Source organism: Lutra lutra, chromosome 2 (genome assembly GCF_902655055.1).
Source record: "Lutra lutra chromosome 2, mLutLut1.2, whole genome shotgun sequence".
Taxonomy (NCBI): Eukaryota; Metazoa; Chordata; class Mammalia; order Carnivora; family Mustelidae; genus Lutra; species Lutra lutra.
In genome coordinates, this window is record NC_062279.1 from 64,405,339 (window position 1) to 64,424,313 (window position 18,975).

An 18,975-nucleotide genomic window follows, 5' to 3' on the forward strand; every position below is an offset into this window, starting at 1 on the left:
AAACAAATTTGTGAACCCAACTCTAAAGTTAAAACATTTTTTCTCCTGTTCTGTGTTTCATGGCCATGTTATGTTCCAGAAGTCTTTCTGTCATGTTAAAATGAAGTTGAATTTGTTTAATGCTCAACTGGTCTTCTCTTTCTGGAAGCAAATAGTTTGAATGATCACCAGTTAAATGGCACATTAAAAATGTACTTGAGTTTATCTTTACATGTTTTCTGATTTTAAGATGAGCTGATAATTGTTTCCTGCTCTTCTGTGGTCCATATTAATGAGTGAAACCAAGGGGAGTGTGAGAAGCATTACAGCCAGCGGGTAGCAGAGTCTCTTGTAGGCCCAAGAGGACCCAGGGTGAAGAAGCACGAGAGGACTGCGTGGAGGAAGAACACTGGTCAGATGGGACATCTGGTCTACTCAGGTCAGTCCCAGTGCCTGACAGATGATCAAGCTTCCCTGTGGCAGTAGAGAAAGGAGGCAATGTGCACGGAGTGTTTAGCGGCTATATAGCGGGCAGTTCTTGTTGCTAAACTGTTACAGGTTGTTTTAGTGACCCACATATTATCAGCAGTAAGGAACAAGGCACTGAATTAGTCCCAGAAGAGTATAATTAACATGTGTCTAACGGGGGCTCTATCACGGGGGAACTGTCTTGGATGCAAGCGGAAGTGCATGTTCTCCAGATGTAGAGGGGCACAAAGTCCAGGTGTGCCTGCAGACACCCAAATGAAATGTTTCCAGAACAACAGGTGATTAAAGTAAAGGATTTATTGTAATCTGCTTACAGTCCTTTGCAAAGACAGACATATGTTTTTGCATAAAGATATAAATTGCTTCATTTTAAACTAATTTAGTGTTTTTTAATTATATGAAGAAGTTTTGGTGAAATATGAATTGTACCAAACCAAGATTTTTAAGAGCAATATGGTACAAAAATAAGAGCAGACAGACAATTTGGACTGGGACAGGCATTCAACAGTGAATTTAGAATATGGCTTTGCTGTTTAATCAAGCAAAGTTACCTGGAGACACATAAAGAACCAGTAACTTTGTTAATACAAAAAGCTGATGCAGACTGTCTCCATCCCAAACCTGGTTACACTGAAATTCCAATTTCATAAAACGTAAGTCTGAGCTAAAAGCTGCTCTTGTAAGCCGTGTCTTTTCTCGAAACTCCCAGTCTGCATGCTGTGTATTTATCACCCTCCAAATGTGGCTTTCATATTGCTGTGCATGTAAGTTGACTGTATTTAAAGATCTGCCTATAAATTAAATTACTGAAATTGCAAATTATATAAGAAAAACTCCTCCTTCTGAATGCAGCTTTCACAGGTTCCCCCTTGCATAAGGCAGGTGTCTTCTGAAAGACAAGGTAATGTTGCCTGCATGGTGAACCCTAGAGAAGAGTGTGGATCCCAATGCTGCCTTCTTCTGGCCTAGGGCTTCTCCAGCGACAGCTTTTAGGTTCTGGAAAATAATGCGATTTCACTGAGTACCTGATGATTATCATTACTTTTAAAAAGATTAATTTGGCCTCTAGTCAAAGTAGTTTGTTTAAGTGCAATCATATTGTGAAGCTTCCCCAAAGATAGATAGGTTTGTGATTTGGGGCAAGAGAAAAGCCATAAATTGCATCAGTGTCAAACAGATTAATGAATTAAAAATTTTAGTGCCACTGTCTTGCTTATATGATCTGTAGTTTTTTTTTTCCAAAACTGTTTATGTATAAAATTTTTAAAACCTACCTTTTAAAAATCTAAAAACCCTCTAATTATCCTATGGTCTCCACGCCATTCTGACTGAACTGTGCCAAAATGCATCTTTCCTGTTACGTCCTGCGGCAGCCTACGTGTCCCCATTACCTGTTCTGAGAGCACAAAACCTCCTTCCCAAACCAGAAATGAACATGCCACCTTCTACAGATAGAGTGCCTGGAATTTCCTTTCCCGAAGGAGAAAATGCCGTTTTCTAAAACGGGATGAGACTGTGCTCTCTGGGTCATCGCACTTCCAGCCTCGTGCTCCTAGAGCAGATGCTGCCTCAGGAGGAAAGCAGGAGAAGAGGCCGCTCTCCTACAGCTGCAGCCTCCCAGGACCTTCGCTCACAAGTGTTGTCAAATGACCCCTTCGAGGAGCTGCAGACACCACAGCCCATTGTTCCCCGACAGACGCAAGACAGAGCAGAAGCCAGAGAACCTGCTCAAGTCCCAGGAACACCCCCAGCGGGAGACCAAAGACAAAACGAAAGTACAGAAAAAGTAGAAAGGCTGAAAGACAACCAAAGAGGTTTAAGTGTGGTTATTTACAACAGAGACTGTAAAATGGTAAATTAGATATGAAGCTAAAAAAGGCACAGCTTTCCCTTTCTTAAATACACTGTAAACGGTTCATTATGCATGCAGAACATTTCACTTTACAAAAAAAATTTTTACCTTGTTTAGACAAAGATAGTACTTAAATAGTCTCCAGCAAAATAGAATTCTTTCAAAAATACTTTCCCCTTCATCCTATCAACCATTAGAGTTTATTTTTGTGTGTGTTTTGTGGGTTTTTTTTTGTTTGTTTTTGTATGTGTCTCATTTACAAAAGTTCCTTACACCTTAGTTCAGGTCCTTCACAATTTATACATACAGTAATGTACAGCACAGCAAAAGACTGCAAAAAATTATTTGTAAAGCCAACACAATAGATACTTGAAATTGAAACCAAGGCATTTGTTTAACATCTTATCTGTTCTAATTAAATAATAAATGGACGCTAAGGGTGTGTATACCAGTGATGCAGAAGCCCGTGGGTGGACAGGAACCCCCAGGGGGGCTGCTGTTCCCCTCCACGTGCTCTGTTATTACACAACAGGAATCTGTATATATTTTTTCTTTTTTTTTTTGTTTTTTTTTTAAATAACAAAAGAATATTAATGCCCCATATTGACTATATGTTTTATGTGCAACCGAGGGTAAGCTCTAAAAAGTTCGTTAGTCCTTGAACCCTTTTAAAACAAGCGAACGATACCAGAAACTACATGGCATAGTTAAAACTTCCATCTGTTAAAATATCAAAATCAGAGAGTTATTGACTAGATATGGCTTTTCATCCAGAGGAACAGGAACATGTTTCTAAGCGCTGGGGAGCGGAGAGGGAAGAATCCTTCCGACTGCTCAGGTCTTGCCAAATCCATGTCACACTGCTTTCCTGGCTCCAAACCCTTGACATGATTTTAAACTTGAGAAACTGCTGAACAAGTGGGAATCAGCCATCACATGTGAAAAACCGGATTTCTTGGGTCCTTCGTGGGTGTAGAACAGCATGGGGAAACTTAAGGCAAAACTCTCCTGGTGAGATGTCCTCCGTCACTTCCTGTGAAAGTAAAGGGGCTTGGCGTTCCCCGACTCCACCTTCGGCAGTTGGTCGCTGATGATCTCCACCAGCATCGCGGGGAACTCCACCTTCAGGGCCTGGGACTCTCGGAAGGTATAGAAGCAGAATTCCAGCAAGTCGCTCACCAGCTGCAACACACAGGACAGGACATTGAGGTCTCCTTTCCCTCCCTACACCCCGCCATGTCCTAACTCAGGCAATAAGCTCCAGCAGCCTTCAGAAAGCCGACAGGGAAGTGCGTCTGTGACGCTGCCTGATTTGGCTAAGTCCCCTGTGCTGGGGGAGGAAGGGCGCTCACCTCACTTGTCAGGGAAGGTGCCTTTCATGCAAAACAGATTCACCCAAGAGCTGAGTATGGAATACTGACTCTACCGCTGGCAACAGGGTCAGGTAGAGTTCAGAGTGGCTGGGATGCTGAATAGCTCTCACCAAATTCTCATTTGTAAATGTGGGACTCTGGTGGGGCAGGCATGTATGTGTATCTCTGGGCACTGGTGATGGGCCTGCCCCAGGCTCTGGGGTGGGCTGGGGGGCGGGGGTGGGGGGCTGGCAGGTGCTGGCTCAGGGCCTGCACAGTAGAGGCCCAGGACAGTGAGGGGCAGGACACAAAACCTTTGCTGGCAAGTGTCCTGCTCCCTCTAGTCCCAGGTGGGCCCCGCCACCCTCTCCTCCAGCTTCTCACCCTGGGCTGTGGGAGGGTTGAGACTTCTCAGTACCCACCCTGAGCTCTATTAAAGTATAATTGATACATAACATTGCATGAGATTAAGGTGTCCAATGGGCTGACTGGATACTTACACATTGCAAAATGATTAACATCTTCATCATGTCATAGAATTCCCATTTCTTTTTCTGTGGCAAGGATATTTAAGGTCTACTCAGCAACTTTCAAGTACATGATACAGTATTAATTATAATTACCATGTATACTCCATCCCCAGAACTTATTCTCTCAGTACTGGAAGTTTGGGTCCTTTGACCAGCATCTCCTCATTTCCCCTGTCCCTTGGTACCACCACGTGAGTTTGGGCTTTTTTAGATTTCATGTATGAGCGATCTCATATGGTATTATAATTGTTGCCTGACTTCACTTAGCATACTGCCCTCAAGTTCCATCCAGTTATCGCCAACAGCAGGACTTCCATGTTTCTCATGGCTCAGTAACATTCCTGTGTGTGTGTGTGTTTCTTATCCATTCTCAACCACTTTCTATTTCAGCCGGACGGTGACAGAGCGCGAGCAGCAAGGATAACCTCTTGGTCTACTTGCCTGTCTGGCTATTTCCCCTTTGTTTGGCCCAAGGACCTTTTCCATCCTCCTGGACCTGAACCACTCCCATTTCTGTGAGTTAACAAAACAACCACCCACAAATGCAGTATACCATTAACTGCAAATGAGTTTTGGTCATTTCCCACTGTATTAAAGCAGACATTACATGCCATAAAAATCACTCTCGTCTTAATAAAAGCATTCTGGTGAAAATACATACGTAACTTTCAGAGCTTTTTCTTTTACCTTAATTAGCAACCCTAAAGACAGTAAATAACTGCATGGTAAAGGCCTTTCATACGAACCAGAGATCAAAAGAATGTCATCAGGAGAAATATCTGGTGCTTCTGTTTGTGCCTGCGTTTGCCCTCAGTCTGAAGAGGGACACTTCCCTAAGTAGGTTCCAAGGTCTCAGAACTTTAGTCAGTGTTCCTTATGCACAGAATGTTGGGCCAAACAATCTGGAAAACAGCACAAGCCACTGTCCACTCCGGGCAAGTTCACATTCTGTGCTTGCCTCATGAAGGCTGAGTCTCAGTTTCTACATCTGTAAAACGGGGTATATCTGTCTCACAGGGTTAAGAGGACTGAATGAGTGAACTGGAACACAGGAGGCCAGTTCTCAGTCAAGCTGTGGAGAGATATTGCTGGTAAAATCCCTCTAATTCTGTCCTCCTGAGTGGTTATCCCAGATTCCTTCAAACATAAAACATCATTTTTCTCTATGGGACATAGTTTGCAAAATCTCCTCTCGGTAGTCTTTTGTGTAATTTGGTGACCTTAGGTCCCCCTTCTATAAATTGAGGTACAGGAGAATTTTGTGTTTCACCTTTCCAGGAGAGATTCTTAGAACTAAGATAGTAAATTTCTTAATTTTTAAAAAAATATTTTATATTTATTTGACAGAGAGAGAGAGACACAGCAAGAGCAGGAACACAAGCAAGGGGTGTGGGAGAGGGAGAAACAGGCTTCCCGCCAAGCAGGGAGCCCAAAGCAGAGCTCAGTCCCAGGACCCATCGATCATGACCTGAGCCAAAGGCAAACGCTTTAAGACTGAGCCACCCAGTTGCCCTCATATTTTATTTTATTTTAAGAAGGGGAGTGGCAGAGGCAGAGAGAGAGAGCAGGAGAGAGAATTTTAAGCAGGTTTCAATCTCACAACCCTGAGATCATTGCCTGAGCCCAAATCAAGAGTCCAACACTTAACCAACTGAGCCACCCAGGTGCGCCTCCCCTTTTTTTAAAGATGGTGGACTAGTGGCTATGAAAGCTACAATCCTTGCTGGGCCCCACTCTCCGGATGTGGTGCCACAAATGAGGTGGTCGTTTCGACTGCAGGGCACACCTTTCAGTGGGTGATGGCAGAGCTCTGTGCACCAGCTGCGGGCACACAGAACCAAGTTTAAGTTCACCCCCATCTCTACCCCTCCCTATTCCCAAGGGCCCTCTGTGGGGGATGCCTGCAGGACTGTGGAAGAGGATGGTTTTTCCTTTTAAAAAATGTTAACCTCCATATAAAATTGTACCAAAAAAATAAAGTACCTAGGAATCAACTTAACCAAGGAGGTAGAAAACCTATACTCTAAAAACTATAAAACACTGATGGGGCACCTGGGTGGCTCAGTGGGTTGGGCCTCTGCCTTCGGCTCAGGTCATGATCTCGGAGTCCTGGAATCGAGCCCCGCATCGGGCTCTCTGCTCAGCAGGGAGCCTGCTTCCCCTCTTCTCTCTGCCTACTTGTGATCTCTCTCTCTGTGTCAAATAAATAAAAAAAAAATTAAAAAACTATAAAACACTGATGAAAAAAAAGTGAAGACAACACAAAAAAATGGGAAGATATTTCATGCTCATGGATTGGAAGAACAAATATTTTTAAGATGCCTATACACCCAAAGTGATCCATAAATTTAATGCAATCCCTATCAAAGAACTATAATAATCCTAAAATTTGAATGGAACCACAAAAAATCCTGAAAAAGAACAAAGCTGGAGGCATCACAATTCTGAATTTCAAGATATACAACAAAGCCATAATAACACAGTATGCTACTGGCACAAAAACAGACACATAGCTCAATGGAATAAAGAGCCCAGAAACCAACCATGCTTATATGGTCAATTAACCTGTAAAAAGGAGACAATAATATACAACAGGGAACCACAGGTTGTTTCAGTAAGTGGTGCTGGGAAGACTGGAGCACCTTCTCATACTATACACAAAAATGAACTTAAAATGGGTTTAAGATCTAAATGGAGGACCTCAAAACATAAAACTCCTAGAAGAAGACATAAACAGTACCTTCTTTGACATTTGCCTTCACAACATTTTTCTAGATATGTCTCCTGAGGCAAGGGAAACAAAAAGCAAAAATAGGGCGCCTGGGTGGCTCAGTGGGTTAAAGCCTCTGCCTTCAGCTCAGGTCATGATCCCAGGGTTCTGGGATCGAGCCCCACATCGGGCTCTCTGCTCAGCAGGGAGCCTGCTTCCTCCTCTCTCTCTGCCTACTTGCGATCTCTGTCAAATGAATAAGTAAAATCTTTAAAAAAAACAAAACAAAACAAAACAAAAATAAACTATTGGGACTACATCAAGCCAAAAAAGCTTCTTCTTTTTATTTTTTTTTTGCACAGAGAAGGAAGCTATCAACAAAACTAAAAGAAAACCTACTGAATATTCGCAAGTGATAGACTGGATAAGAGATTAATATTCAAAATATATAAAGAACTCCTACAACAACCCCCAAGACCAAATAGCCCAATTTAAAAAGGGGCACAAGACCTGAATAAACATTTCTCCAAAGAAGACATCCAGATGGTCAATAGACACATGAGAAGATGCTCCACATCAGTGACCATCAGGGAAATGTAAATCAAAACCACAGTGAGATATCACCATATACCTGTCAGAATGGCTAGAATCTAAAAGACAACACTAAAAGAAATGTGTTGGTGAGGATGTGGAGAAAAAGGAACCCTCGTGCACTGTTGATGGGAAGGCAAACTGGTGCAGCCACTGTGGAAAACAGCATGGAACTTCCTCAAAAAAATTTAAAAAGAGAAATACCCTATGATCCAGTAATTCCATTACTGGGTGTTTCATTTACCAAATGAAAACACTAATTTGAAAAGATATATGCACTTGTATGTTTACTGCAGCATTATTTACGATAGCCAAGATATGGAAACAGCCCAAGTGTCCACTGACTGATGAATGGATAAAGATGTGGTGTGTGTGTGTGCGTGTGTATATATATACACACGCACACACACAATTGAATATTATCCACAAAGAAGGGATAAGCCATAAAAAAAGGCAAATACACACACACACTGGAATATTAGCCATAAAAAAGGATTAAAATCTGGTCATTTGCAACAACATGGATGCCACTAGAGAGTATTATGCCAGTCAGAGAGAGATAAATACCATAGGACTTCACTCTCAGGTGGAATCTAAAAAACAAAACAAATGAAGAGCAGAACCATAAATACAGAGAACTAATGCTTGCCAGAGGGCAGGTGGGTGGAGAGATGGGCAAAACGAAGAGGGGTGGGGTACAGGCTTCCAGCTACGGAATGATGCTACCTTTTGTCTACGTTGATAATTAGCCACGGAGCCAAGGGTACCATCTTATCTCTCTCTCTCTTTTTAAAAAAGATTTATTTGACCCTGAGAGAGAGAGAAAGAGAGCGTGAGCACGAGTGTGTGCACAAGTAGGCAGAGAGGCAGGCAGAGAGAGAGGGAGAAGCAGGCTCCCTGCTGAGCAGAGAGCCTGATGCGGGGCTAGATCCTAGGACACTGAGACCATGACTTGAGCTGAAGGCAGAGGCTTCAACCACTGAGCCACCCAGGCACCCCATCTTCTCTTTTTCTGCAGTGGTTTGCATCTCTTCTTAGTGTAACTTTTCACATTTGCAGGTCCCTGAGCAGCCTACAAGCTCCTTGGAGGCACGAAGCACCCACCCACTCAGCTCCACTGCATCTAAGAGAGGCCCCTTCCCATTCCTTCTGTGCAGCCCTGCTGAGAGCTCCAGAGACCAGAGCCCCTGTTGCTGGGGCCTTGCTCTTGTGTTTCTCTGACTTCTTCCAAACTCTTAAGTGCTCAGAATTAACTAATTTCAACAGTGTTTCCTTAGGGCAGTATATTGCTAGTTCTAATCAATGAACCCAAACAAAACTGGGTAATTTAGATGGGCATCTTCATTTTAGTGGCAGTAAGTAGGTAAAGCAGACTTAATACATAAAGCTAACCTCTTTCATCAGTACTCAAAGCTATCCCCTTTCATCCTGTCCTGTGATTCTGGGCAACTCACTGATGCTGAGTTTTATAATGTGACTTCAAATGTACGCCATGCCACGGTGCCATGAACCCCAGTCACTGCTCACTGGGGTTGGAGGGACAGGTGTGGGGAGGGAAGTCATGGCTAAAGAGATCAGAGTCCTACTCCTCCACTGGCCCATCAGCATGAATACGTTAACTGCAATGAGACAAAAGGCCAGATGCCTTAATATCGATTCTCACCAGCCTTTCCTGGTAAACACCAGGCTAGAGGGAGAGGCAAGAACCCTCACTGTTACCAGAAATGAGTCTCACATTATTAGGAATCAGAGAAAGTCCTGTGCACTGACTTTTCATTCTGTACAAAGTCTATCTGCTGGATCACGGGAGTTTAGCTAGTTGCTGGGCATGATTTATCCCGCCTGAAGGGCCACAGCAATCAGGGTGGTAGAGGATGCTGGTGAGGTCTCGGCAACTGATGGTACTTTACTTGCACCAAACACAAAGCTGTCAGGTTCCATGAGTGCCCCCTCCCCCACCGAATCATCGCCAGCAGCATGGCAGCTTCTACCCCAAGCGACAAATGGCCTCTGGGGGCACCATGCAGGGAGGGTCTGGCACCACTGTTCTAAGGTTACACAGCCACCAAGTGGTGACGGGAACACCTGAATGATAACAGCCTCTCTGAAATAGGGTCACACATATTTTCAACAGCACATTCACTTCTTGTAAGTTATCTGCTGACTCCAGAACTTTCCCCCAAATAGGATCAAGCTTTTAGCCTGAAATGAGCACAGGGAGAGGGATGGGGATGGTGGTTAAAGGTTTATTTTTCAAAGATCAGAATTTTAAGCCAGCTATGTAACAGGGTTACCTGCAAAAGATACACAGCTTCAACTCTAAATACTGTTATACTAACAGAAATGGCCAGCAACCATTTACTCCAGGTATTCCTGCAACAGCTTTGTGAATACTGGAAAATGCTACTCAGTGATTGTATAAGCAGTCTGGCCTTCATTCCAAACCCTACGCTCCACCCATTGCAAATCAGTGTGGAAGATGGCTGCACATGCACATATGGGCTCTTTAGGGCTGTTTCTCTCTGGCTGGTGATGCCTCAGTGAAACATGATGGTAATATGGTACATGAGTAACAACAGCAACCCAAATTTAGTAGCATTAGCTTCTATACCCAGAAGATAATATAACCTTTAACAATACAGTTATACTGCTATTTAGTTGTGGGTTCCCTTTGGAAACCCAAGCCACACAATGGCACTACTCTGCTGAGTGCTCTTAGTGGGCCTACCTACAAGCTGCATTTGGGGGCAGTCCTAAAGGCCTCCTAGATGTGACTGAGGGGGGGGGGGGGATCAGGAAAACACCATTAGGAAGTGATGTTAGCACACAGCAGTGGAGGGCATTCCTCCTTTTTTGTCCCTCTTTTTCAATGAAGAGTTAGTCATCTATCCATGAACAAAAGTGCCTTTGTGGGAACTGCAGGATCTGGCACCATATGCCAAGGAACTGGGAGGAGTCTGGCACACCTGTGTATCTGGTTATGGGCACAGGCTGTGGGACCAGTGGGGCAGTGAGCTTGCCCCAACCTCTCTTGCCATAATCAGAAAAAAAACCTAGAGTGCTGACCTGGGCTGATACCCATAGACAACAGAGAAACTTCCAAAGCTTAGTCCTTATGAAGACAGACTCCAGCATGCCAATGGAGCAACAAACAAGTCTGGACACAGCAGAGATGGTAGAAAGAACTTTACCAACACTGTCCTCACCCCCACCAAGGGAACACTGCATTGGGCAGAACTAGCAGGTGGTAGTGATCTCTCTCATAGAGAAAAAGAAGAGCAGTGAGTGTCTAGCTATCCCAGTGGTGTGGAATGCTGCTGGAGAAACCTGTTACTCTCCAGCAGCACCTGGAGAACTTACTTAGGCAGGATCTCTATGACTGGGAGGAAAGAGGAGGTAAGAATACCAAAGGACATTAAAGGGACTCAGGGTGTGCTGACTGTACTCAGCAGGAAGTCCAAGCAAGAGCCCCTGGGAGTACCACATCTGAGAATCTCCCTATGGGGCCTGTGGGCAACTCTAATGCCCCAAGGGCTAAATCCATACCTCCCTGCACTCTGTGGGTGGTTACATGTGCACACTCCCAAGTGCGGTGGCAAAAGCAAGCTCCTTAGGAGTGTGCTCAGAATACAGGCCAGAGTCTGTGGACAAGGGGGAAAGCACAATCTTGAGCCATCTTCTGGAAAATAAACGTTTCCAATAGCCAGCCTGGTGAGTTTTAAAAACCAAAGATGTAAGAGCTTAAGAATTTTGCCACAAGAGGGAGCAAGGAGAGTGGAACAGGTGTACCCATACAAAGGCAGAGAAAATCATAGATGGAAATAGCACTAATGAACCAAATACCCAACCTAAAGGCAACAGTCAAAGATTTAAGGAGGTGGCTGCTACTTCAAGTGTGAAAGAAGCAATTCAAAACCTCAAAGAACATGAAAAATCAAGGAAACATGTCACTACCAAAAAATAATAATTCTCCAATAACAGAGCTCAAAGAAAAGGGGTTTTGGATAAAGAAATCAAAATCAGTGTTGAAGAAACTCAATGAGCTACCAGAAAACTCTAAATATAGTTGAAATCACACACACACATGCACATGCACATACACAAATGTTCAAGATGAGATATTACTAAAGAGAAATCACAGAAGGGAACCAAGCAGAAGTTCTGCAGCTGAAGAACTCAATAAATGAAATAAAAAATGTAACAGAGTAGAGCAAATGGAAGACAAAAAGAAAAGAATGAAAAACTGCGAAGAAAAACTACATGATCTAATCTATGGGATTTTATCAAAAGAGCATATATTAGAATAATCCAGATTCTAAAAAGAAAAAAGAGGATAATGGGACAGAAAGTTTATTTAAAGAAATAATAGCTGAGAAGTTCCCAAACATGCAGAGAGAATTGGACATCTAAGTTCACAGAGCTATAGAAGATCACCCTATTATCTCATGCAAAAAGACCTTCTCCAAGATACATTATAATGAAACTATAAAAAAAAGTTAAAGATTAAGGAATTCTAGAAGTATTCAGGGGAAAAAAAAAACTGTAACCTACAAAGGGACCACCATTAGGCTGCCAGCAGATTTCTCAATAGAAACACCATAGGCCAGGTAAGAGGGGAATGACCTATTCAAAGTATTGAAAGAAAAAAGTTGTCAGCTAATAGTACTATACCCAGCATAGTTATCCTTCAGATATGAAGGAGAAATAAAGACTTTCCCAAACAAAAGCTGAAGGAGTTCTTCACCATTAAACTTGCTTTGTAAGAAATGCTGAAAGTTCTTTAGGCTAAAATAAACTGATACTAATCAGCACCATGAAAATAAAATTATACAACACATTGGTATGGTAAATACAGTGGATGGATGTTATAGTATAGTATACATGTCAAAGAAAAAAGGACTAAAAATAATTAGAGCTACAGCTACTATAATTTTGTTATACAAATAAACAACATAAAAAGAGGTAAACAGACCTCAACGTGAGGCAGGAATCTATCAAAATTGTAGAGGAGAACAAAGGCAGTAACCTCTTTGACACTGGCCACAGCAACTTCTTTCAAGACATGTCTCCAAAGCAAGGAAAACAAAAGCAAAAATGAACTCTTGGGACTTCTTCAAGATCAAAAGCTTCTGTGCAGCAAAGGAAATAGTCAACAAAACAAAGAGGCAACCCACAGAATAGCAGAAGATATTTGTAAATGACACTATAGACAAAGGGCTGATATCCAAGATCTGTAAAGAACTCTTCAAACTCAATGACCAAAAAACAGATAATCATGTCAAAAAATGGGCAGACGACATGAACAGACACTTCTCCAAATAAGACATACAAATGACTAACAGACACATAAAAAAATGTTCATCATCATTAGCCATCAGGGAGATTCAAATCAAAACCACACTGAGATACTACCTTACACCAGTTAGAATGGCCAAAATTAACAGGACAGGAAACAACAAATGTTGAAGAGGATGTGGAGAAAGGGGAACCCTCTTACACTGTTGGTGGGAAGGGAAGTTGGTGCAGCCACTTTGGAAAACAGTGTGGAGATTCCTTAAGAAGTTAAAAATAGAGCTTCCCTATGATCCTGCAATTGCACCATTGGGTATTTACCCTAAAGATACTGATATAGTGAAATGAAGGGCCATCTGTACCCCAATGTTCATAGCAGCAATGGCCACAGTCACCAAACTGTGGAAAGAACCAAGATGCCCTTCAACAGACGAATGGATAAAGAAGATATGGTCCATATATTATATACAATGGAGTATTATGCCTCCATCAGAAAGGATGAATACCCAACTTTTGTGTCAACAAGGACCAGACTGGAGGAGATTATGCTGAGTGAAATAAGTCAAGCAGAGAGAGTCAATTATCATATGGTTTCACTTGCTTGTGGAGCATAAGGAATAACATGGAAGACACTGGGAGATGGGGAGGAGAAGTGAGTTGGGGGAAATCAGAGGGGGAGACAAACAATGAGAGACTGTAGACTCTGAGAAACAAACTGAAGGTTTTGGAGGGGAGGGGAGTGGGAAGTTGGGTGAGCCTGGTGGTGGGTATTATGGAGGCTCCATTCCATGGAGCACTGGGTGTGCTGCATAAACAATGAATTCTGGAACACTGAAAAAGAAATAAAATAAAATGAAAAAACAAACAAAAAAACCCCAAAACAAAAAAAAAAAGGAGGTAAATAATCACATCATAAATAAACAAGGGGGGGTAGTTAAGAGTGAAGCATTTGTAAACAATTGAAGTTAAGTTGCTGTCAGCTTAAAATGGCCTGTTTTATTTATGAGAATTCTTATGTAAGCCTCATGGTAACCACAAAGCAAAAACCTAGAATAGATAAACAAAAGATAAAAAAAGAGGGAAGCCGAGCATACCACCATAAAAAAATCACCAATTTACCAACTTAGGCAGAAATAGAAGGAGACTACACAAATACAAAATAATCAGAAAACAATAAGATGGCATTATAAGATCTTACATATAAGCTATTATATGCAAACAATAGATCATGGAACACTATATTAAAAACTAATGAAGTACTGTACGGTGACTAACATAATAAAAAATAAAAAATAAAAATACTTGAAATTAAAAAGATAAGAATTTTAAATGTAAATGGATTGAATTAACCAATCCCAAAGCACAGTGGCTGGATTACTAAAATAATGACAACACAACTATATGCTGCCTACAAGACACTCACTGCAGCTTTACACAGGATACACATAGGCACAGAGTGAAGAGATAGAAAAAGGTATTCCATTCCAGAGAATATCAAAAGAAAGTAAGGGTAGCTATACTTAAATCAGAAAAAACAGACTTGAAGCCAAAATGGTAACAAGATACAAAGGTCAGTATATAATGAAAAAGGGATCAATTCAAGAGATATAATAGTCATACATACATATACACCCAATATAGGAACACCTAAATATATTAAGCAAATATTAATAGATCTGAAGGAAGAAACAGACAACAATACAAGAATAGTAGGGGACTCCTAACACTCCAATTTTAGCAATAGACAGATTATCCAGACAGAAAACCAACAAGTGAACATAGGGGTTGAGCCACACATTAGGCCAAACGGATCTAACAAAGATTTGTAGGACATTCCTTCTAACAGAAGAATACACATTCTTCTCATGTGCACATGGAACACTCTTCAGGAGAGGCCACATGATAGAACACAAGTCAAGTCTTGTGAATTTAATGACTGAAATCATACCAAGTATTCTTTCTCACTACAATGTAACGAAACCAGAATAACAAGAGGAAAGCTAAAATATGTGAAAAGCTACAAATACATGAAAATTAAATAACATACTCTTGAACAAACAATGGGCCAAAGAAGAAATCAAAAGGAAATAAAATATTTCAAAACAAATGAAAATGAAATGCAATATACCAAAACCTATGGGATGCTGCCAAAGCAGTTCTGAGAGGGAAGTTTATAGTAATAAATGCATATATTAAAATAAATCTCAAATAACCTCACTTTATATTTTCTTTTTCTAAAAAAAGAAGAACTAAGCCCCAAGTCAGCAAAAGGAAATTAGTAACAAAGACTAGAGTGGAAATAAATTCAACAGAGACAAGGAAAATAACAGAAAAAAATCAGTGAAACTAAGAGCTGGTTTTTCAAAAAGATTAAACGTCAAATCTATAGCTAAACTAAAAGGACAAAGAGAAGACTCAAAATCAGAACTGGAAGAGGTGACATTACAAGTGATACTACAGAAATACAAAGGATTGTAAAAAACTATTATGAACAAATTCTATGCTAACAAATTGGTTAATCTGGAAGAAATGATAAATTCTTGGAAACCTACAACCTGCCAAGAATGAATGAGGAAGAAACAGAAAATATAAAGACCAATAGTACATAAGGGGATTTAATCAGTAATTAGAAAGCTCCAAACACTGAAAACTCCAGGACCATTACCATGACACCATACCATTACCAAAGCCAGATAAGGACATAAGAAAACTATAGACTACTATCCCTGATGTATACAGATACAAAATTCTCAACAAAATAAAAGCAAGCCAAACTCAGCAATGCATTAAAAGGATTGAACACCATGACCAAGTAGGATTTATTCTGGGAATGCAAGGATGGTTCGTTCAATATACATACATCAATAAATGTGATACACTACATTAATAGGAAGATAAAAATCATGGTCATATAAATAGCTGCACAATAAACATCTGACAAAATACAACATACTTTCATGATAAAAACTGTCAACAAAATGGTTATATAAGGAATAAACCTCAACATAGTAAAGGCCACATATGACAAACCCACAGCTAACATACTCAACAGTTAAAAATTGAAAGCTTTAACTCTAAGATGAGGAATAAGGCAAGAGTGCCCTCTTTTATTCAACACAGTACTGAAAGTCAATTAGGAAAGACAAATAAAAAGGCATCCAATTCTGAGAGAAAGAAGTAAAATTATTATTTGCAGATGATATGATCTAATATAGAGAAACCTTTAAAGACTCAACCCAAACTGAATCAATGAATTCAGTAAAGTTGCAGGAGATAAAATCAACATACAGAAATTAGTTGCATTTCATACACTAACAACAAAACATTTGAAAAAAACTATTCCATTCACAATAGTATTCAAACAATAAAATAATTAGGACTAAATTTAATGAAGGAAATGAAAGATCTGTATAATGAAAATTATAAGTCATTGATGAAAGTAACTGAAGAAGATACAAAAAAATGGAAAGATGTCTTGTGTCCAGGGGATCAGAAGACTTAACATTATTAAAATGTCCTTATTACTCAAGGCCATTTCTACATTCAATACAATTGCTATCAAAACCTTAACAGCATTTTCATAGAAATTAAAAAAAAATATGTATGAAACCATAAAAGATGCTGAATAGCAAAGCAATCATGAGGAAGAAGAAATCTGAAAGCATTATCTTTCCTTATTTCAAACTATACTACTGAGCTACACAGTAATTTAAATATATGTTTGTTATAAAAATAGACACAGAGCAATGGAACAGGGAGTCCAGAAGTAAACGCCAACATTAATAGTCAACTAATATTTGACAAGGGAGCCAAGAACACTCAGTAGGGAAAGGATGGTCTCTAGAATAAATGGTGTTGAGAAAACTGGACCCCTATCCTACACCATACACAAAAGTTAACTTGAAATGGATTGAAGACTTAAATATATAACCAGATACCAAAAAACTCCTAGGGGGAAAAAACACAGGAAAGAAGCTCCCTGACATTAGTCTTGTCAATGGGTTTTTAGATATGACACAAAAGCACAAACAACAAAAACAAAATTCAACAAGTTGGACAACATAAAACTGAAAAGCTTCTGCAGAGCAAAGGAAACAATCAAAAAAAGAGAAAAGGCAACCTAATGACTTAATGAATGGAAGAAAAATATTTACAAACCATATACCAGAGAAGGGGTTACTATCCAAAGTATATAAAGAATTCATCCATCTCAGAAACAACAACAAAAAAACCCAAAACCCAATTAAAAACAGAAGCCACACACACACACACACACACGAGCAGAGGAACTAAACAGACATTTTTCCAAAGAAGAGATCCAAATGGTCAACAGGTATGTGAAAAGATGCTCGGAATCACTGAATATCAAGAAAATGCATATCAAAACCACAATGAAATAACACCACACACCTGTAAGAATGGTTGTCATTAGGAAGACTACAGAAAACAAATGTTGGTGAGGATGTGGAGAAAAGGGAATGAACACTTGTACCTATTGGTGGGAATAATGCAAAGTTGTTCAGCCACTATGGTAAACAGTATGGAGGCTCCACATAACATTAAATATGTAACTACCATGTGATCCAACAACCCTACTCCTGGGTATATAATCCAAAGGAAATGAAGATAGGGCATGGAAGAAAGATCTGCACTCCCATGTGTACTGCAGCATTATTCCCGATAGCCAACATATGGAAACAACCTGTGTCTGTCAGTGGATAGATAAAGAAGATGTGTGACACACACACACACACACACACACACACACACACACACACACACTATTCAGCCATAAGAATGAAGGAGATCTTTTCACTGGTAATTAACAGATGGCCCATAAGGGCATTATGCTCAGTGAAACAAGGCAGACAGAGAAAGACAAATGCCATATTATCTCACTTAGATGTAAAATCAGAAAAAGCCAAACTTGATGGCAACTTTAGGAAGATCCTGAATTCACCTCCTCTAATGGACACACCAAAGTCTACACCTACATATAAAGCAATTCCTCCTGAAGGATTGTGGGTTGATTGAACAGCTTTTGCACAACAAAGCATTGTGGGCCCACACACATAATGGCTGGAGAGACAGAGACATGGTAGTGATGGGAATCTCACCCCCAATGTGGTAACCTGCAGTAGGGAGGGACATCACAGATGGGCCATGTACAGATTCATCTGACCTGGGGCACGGCAAAAAACCATCAGTTTAAAGGGCAACTAGACTGCAAGTGAAGGAAACCTGTTTACTCACTCTGACTGCCAAATGGTGGGGGAATTTCTATAACTCTCTTGAGGGTCAGTGGTGCTGGCAAGAGCCTCTCCACCTTGATAGCACAGATAGGAACAGGGAGCAGGTGCTCTAGCTAGCCTGCTGCCTCAGCAAGCCCTGAGCCTCTAGCCCACACCAGCTCCACCCACTTCATCAAGGCTGCCTGAGCATGGCACACCCTGGGAAATCTGTGGCCTACATTTGATTCAGCCCCAGCCATCCCCACTCAGGGCAGCTCTGGTACCCTGCCAGGATGTCCCCTATGCAAAATGCCCTGGTCTATGCCTGTCCCAGCTCAAGTCATCCACCAGGGTGACCCTGTTGTGGAGCAACCTAGGACCTCCTTGTGCATGTCCACTACATCCACACCCCAGGTGTCCAGTGCCAGCCCTAGCTTGTAGCACTGACCGCATCTCCACCTATTCCTCCAGGGTGTCACCTGTGCAGAGCACCTGGCCCATACCTGCTTCAGCTTGAGCCATCCTGCTAGCATGGCTCTGGTGTAGAGCATCCTGGATCCCCTGGCCTGCACTGACTACAGTTCCAGCTGTCTCACCAAGGTGGCCTAGGTACAGGACAGCTTGGGACTCCCCATAGAACCCTGGGATCTGGGCGCCTGGGTGGCTCAGTTGGTTGGGCGACTGCCTTCGGCTCAGGTCATGATCCTGGAGTCCTGGGATCGAGTCCCACATCGGGCTCCCTGCTTGGCAGGGAGTCTGCTTCTCCCTCTGACCCTCCCCCTTCTCATACTTTCTCTCTCAAATAAATAAATAAAATCTTTAAAAAAAAAAAAAAAAAAAAAAAAGAACCCTGGGATCTCCTGGCCTGTGCCACCTACAGCTCCAGCCAGCCAGCCTAAGCCAACAGGAACACAATCTACACAGGGGACATTCTTGTTCAAGGCTACTC

The 18,975-nt window shown here is 41.3% G+C and overlaps 1 protein-coding gene across 1 annotated transcript in view; it reads right to left on the minus strand.

Annotated features, from left to right (window-relative positions):
* Positions 1-747: 747 nt before the first annotated feature.
* NR3C2 (nuclear receptor subfamily 3 group C member 2) overlaps positions 748-18,975 on the minus strand; it is a 337,320-nt gene continuing 319,092 nt past the window's right edge. Inside the window, 1 exon segment of the mRNA XM_047717601.1 lies at positions 748-3,502. Coding sequence (XP_047573557.1) covers positions 3,347-3,502 — 156 coding nt within the window. The 3' untranslated portion in view covers positions 748-3,346.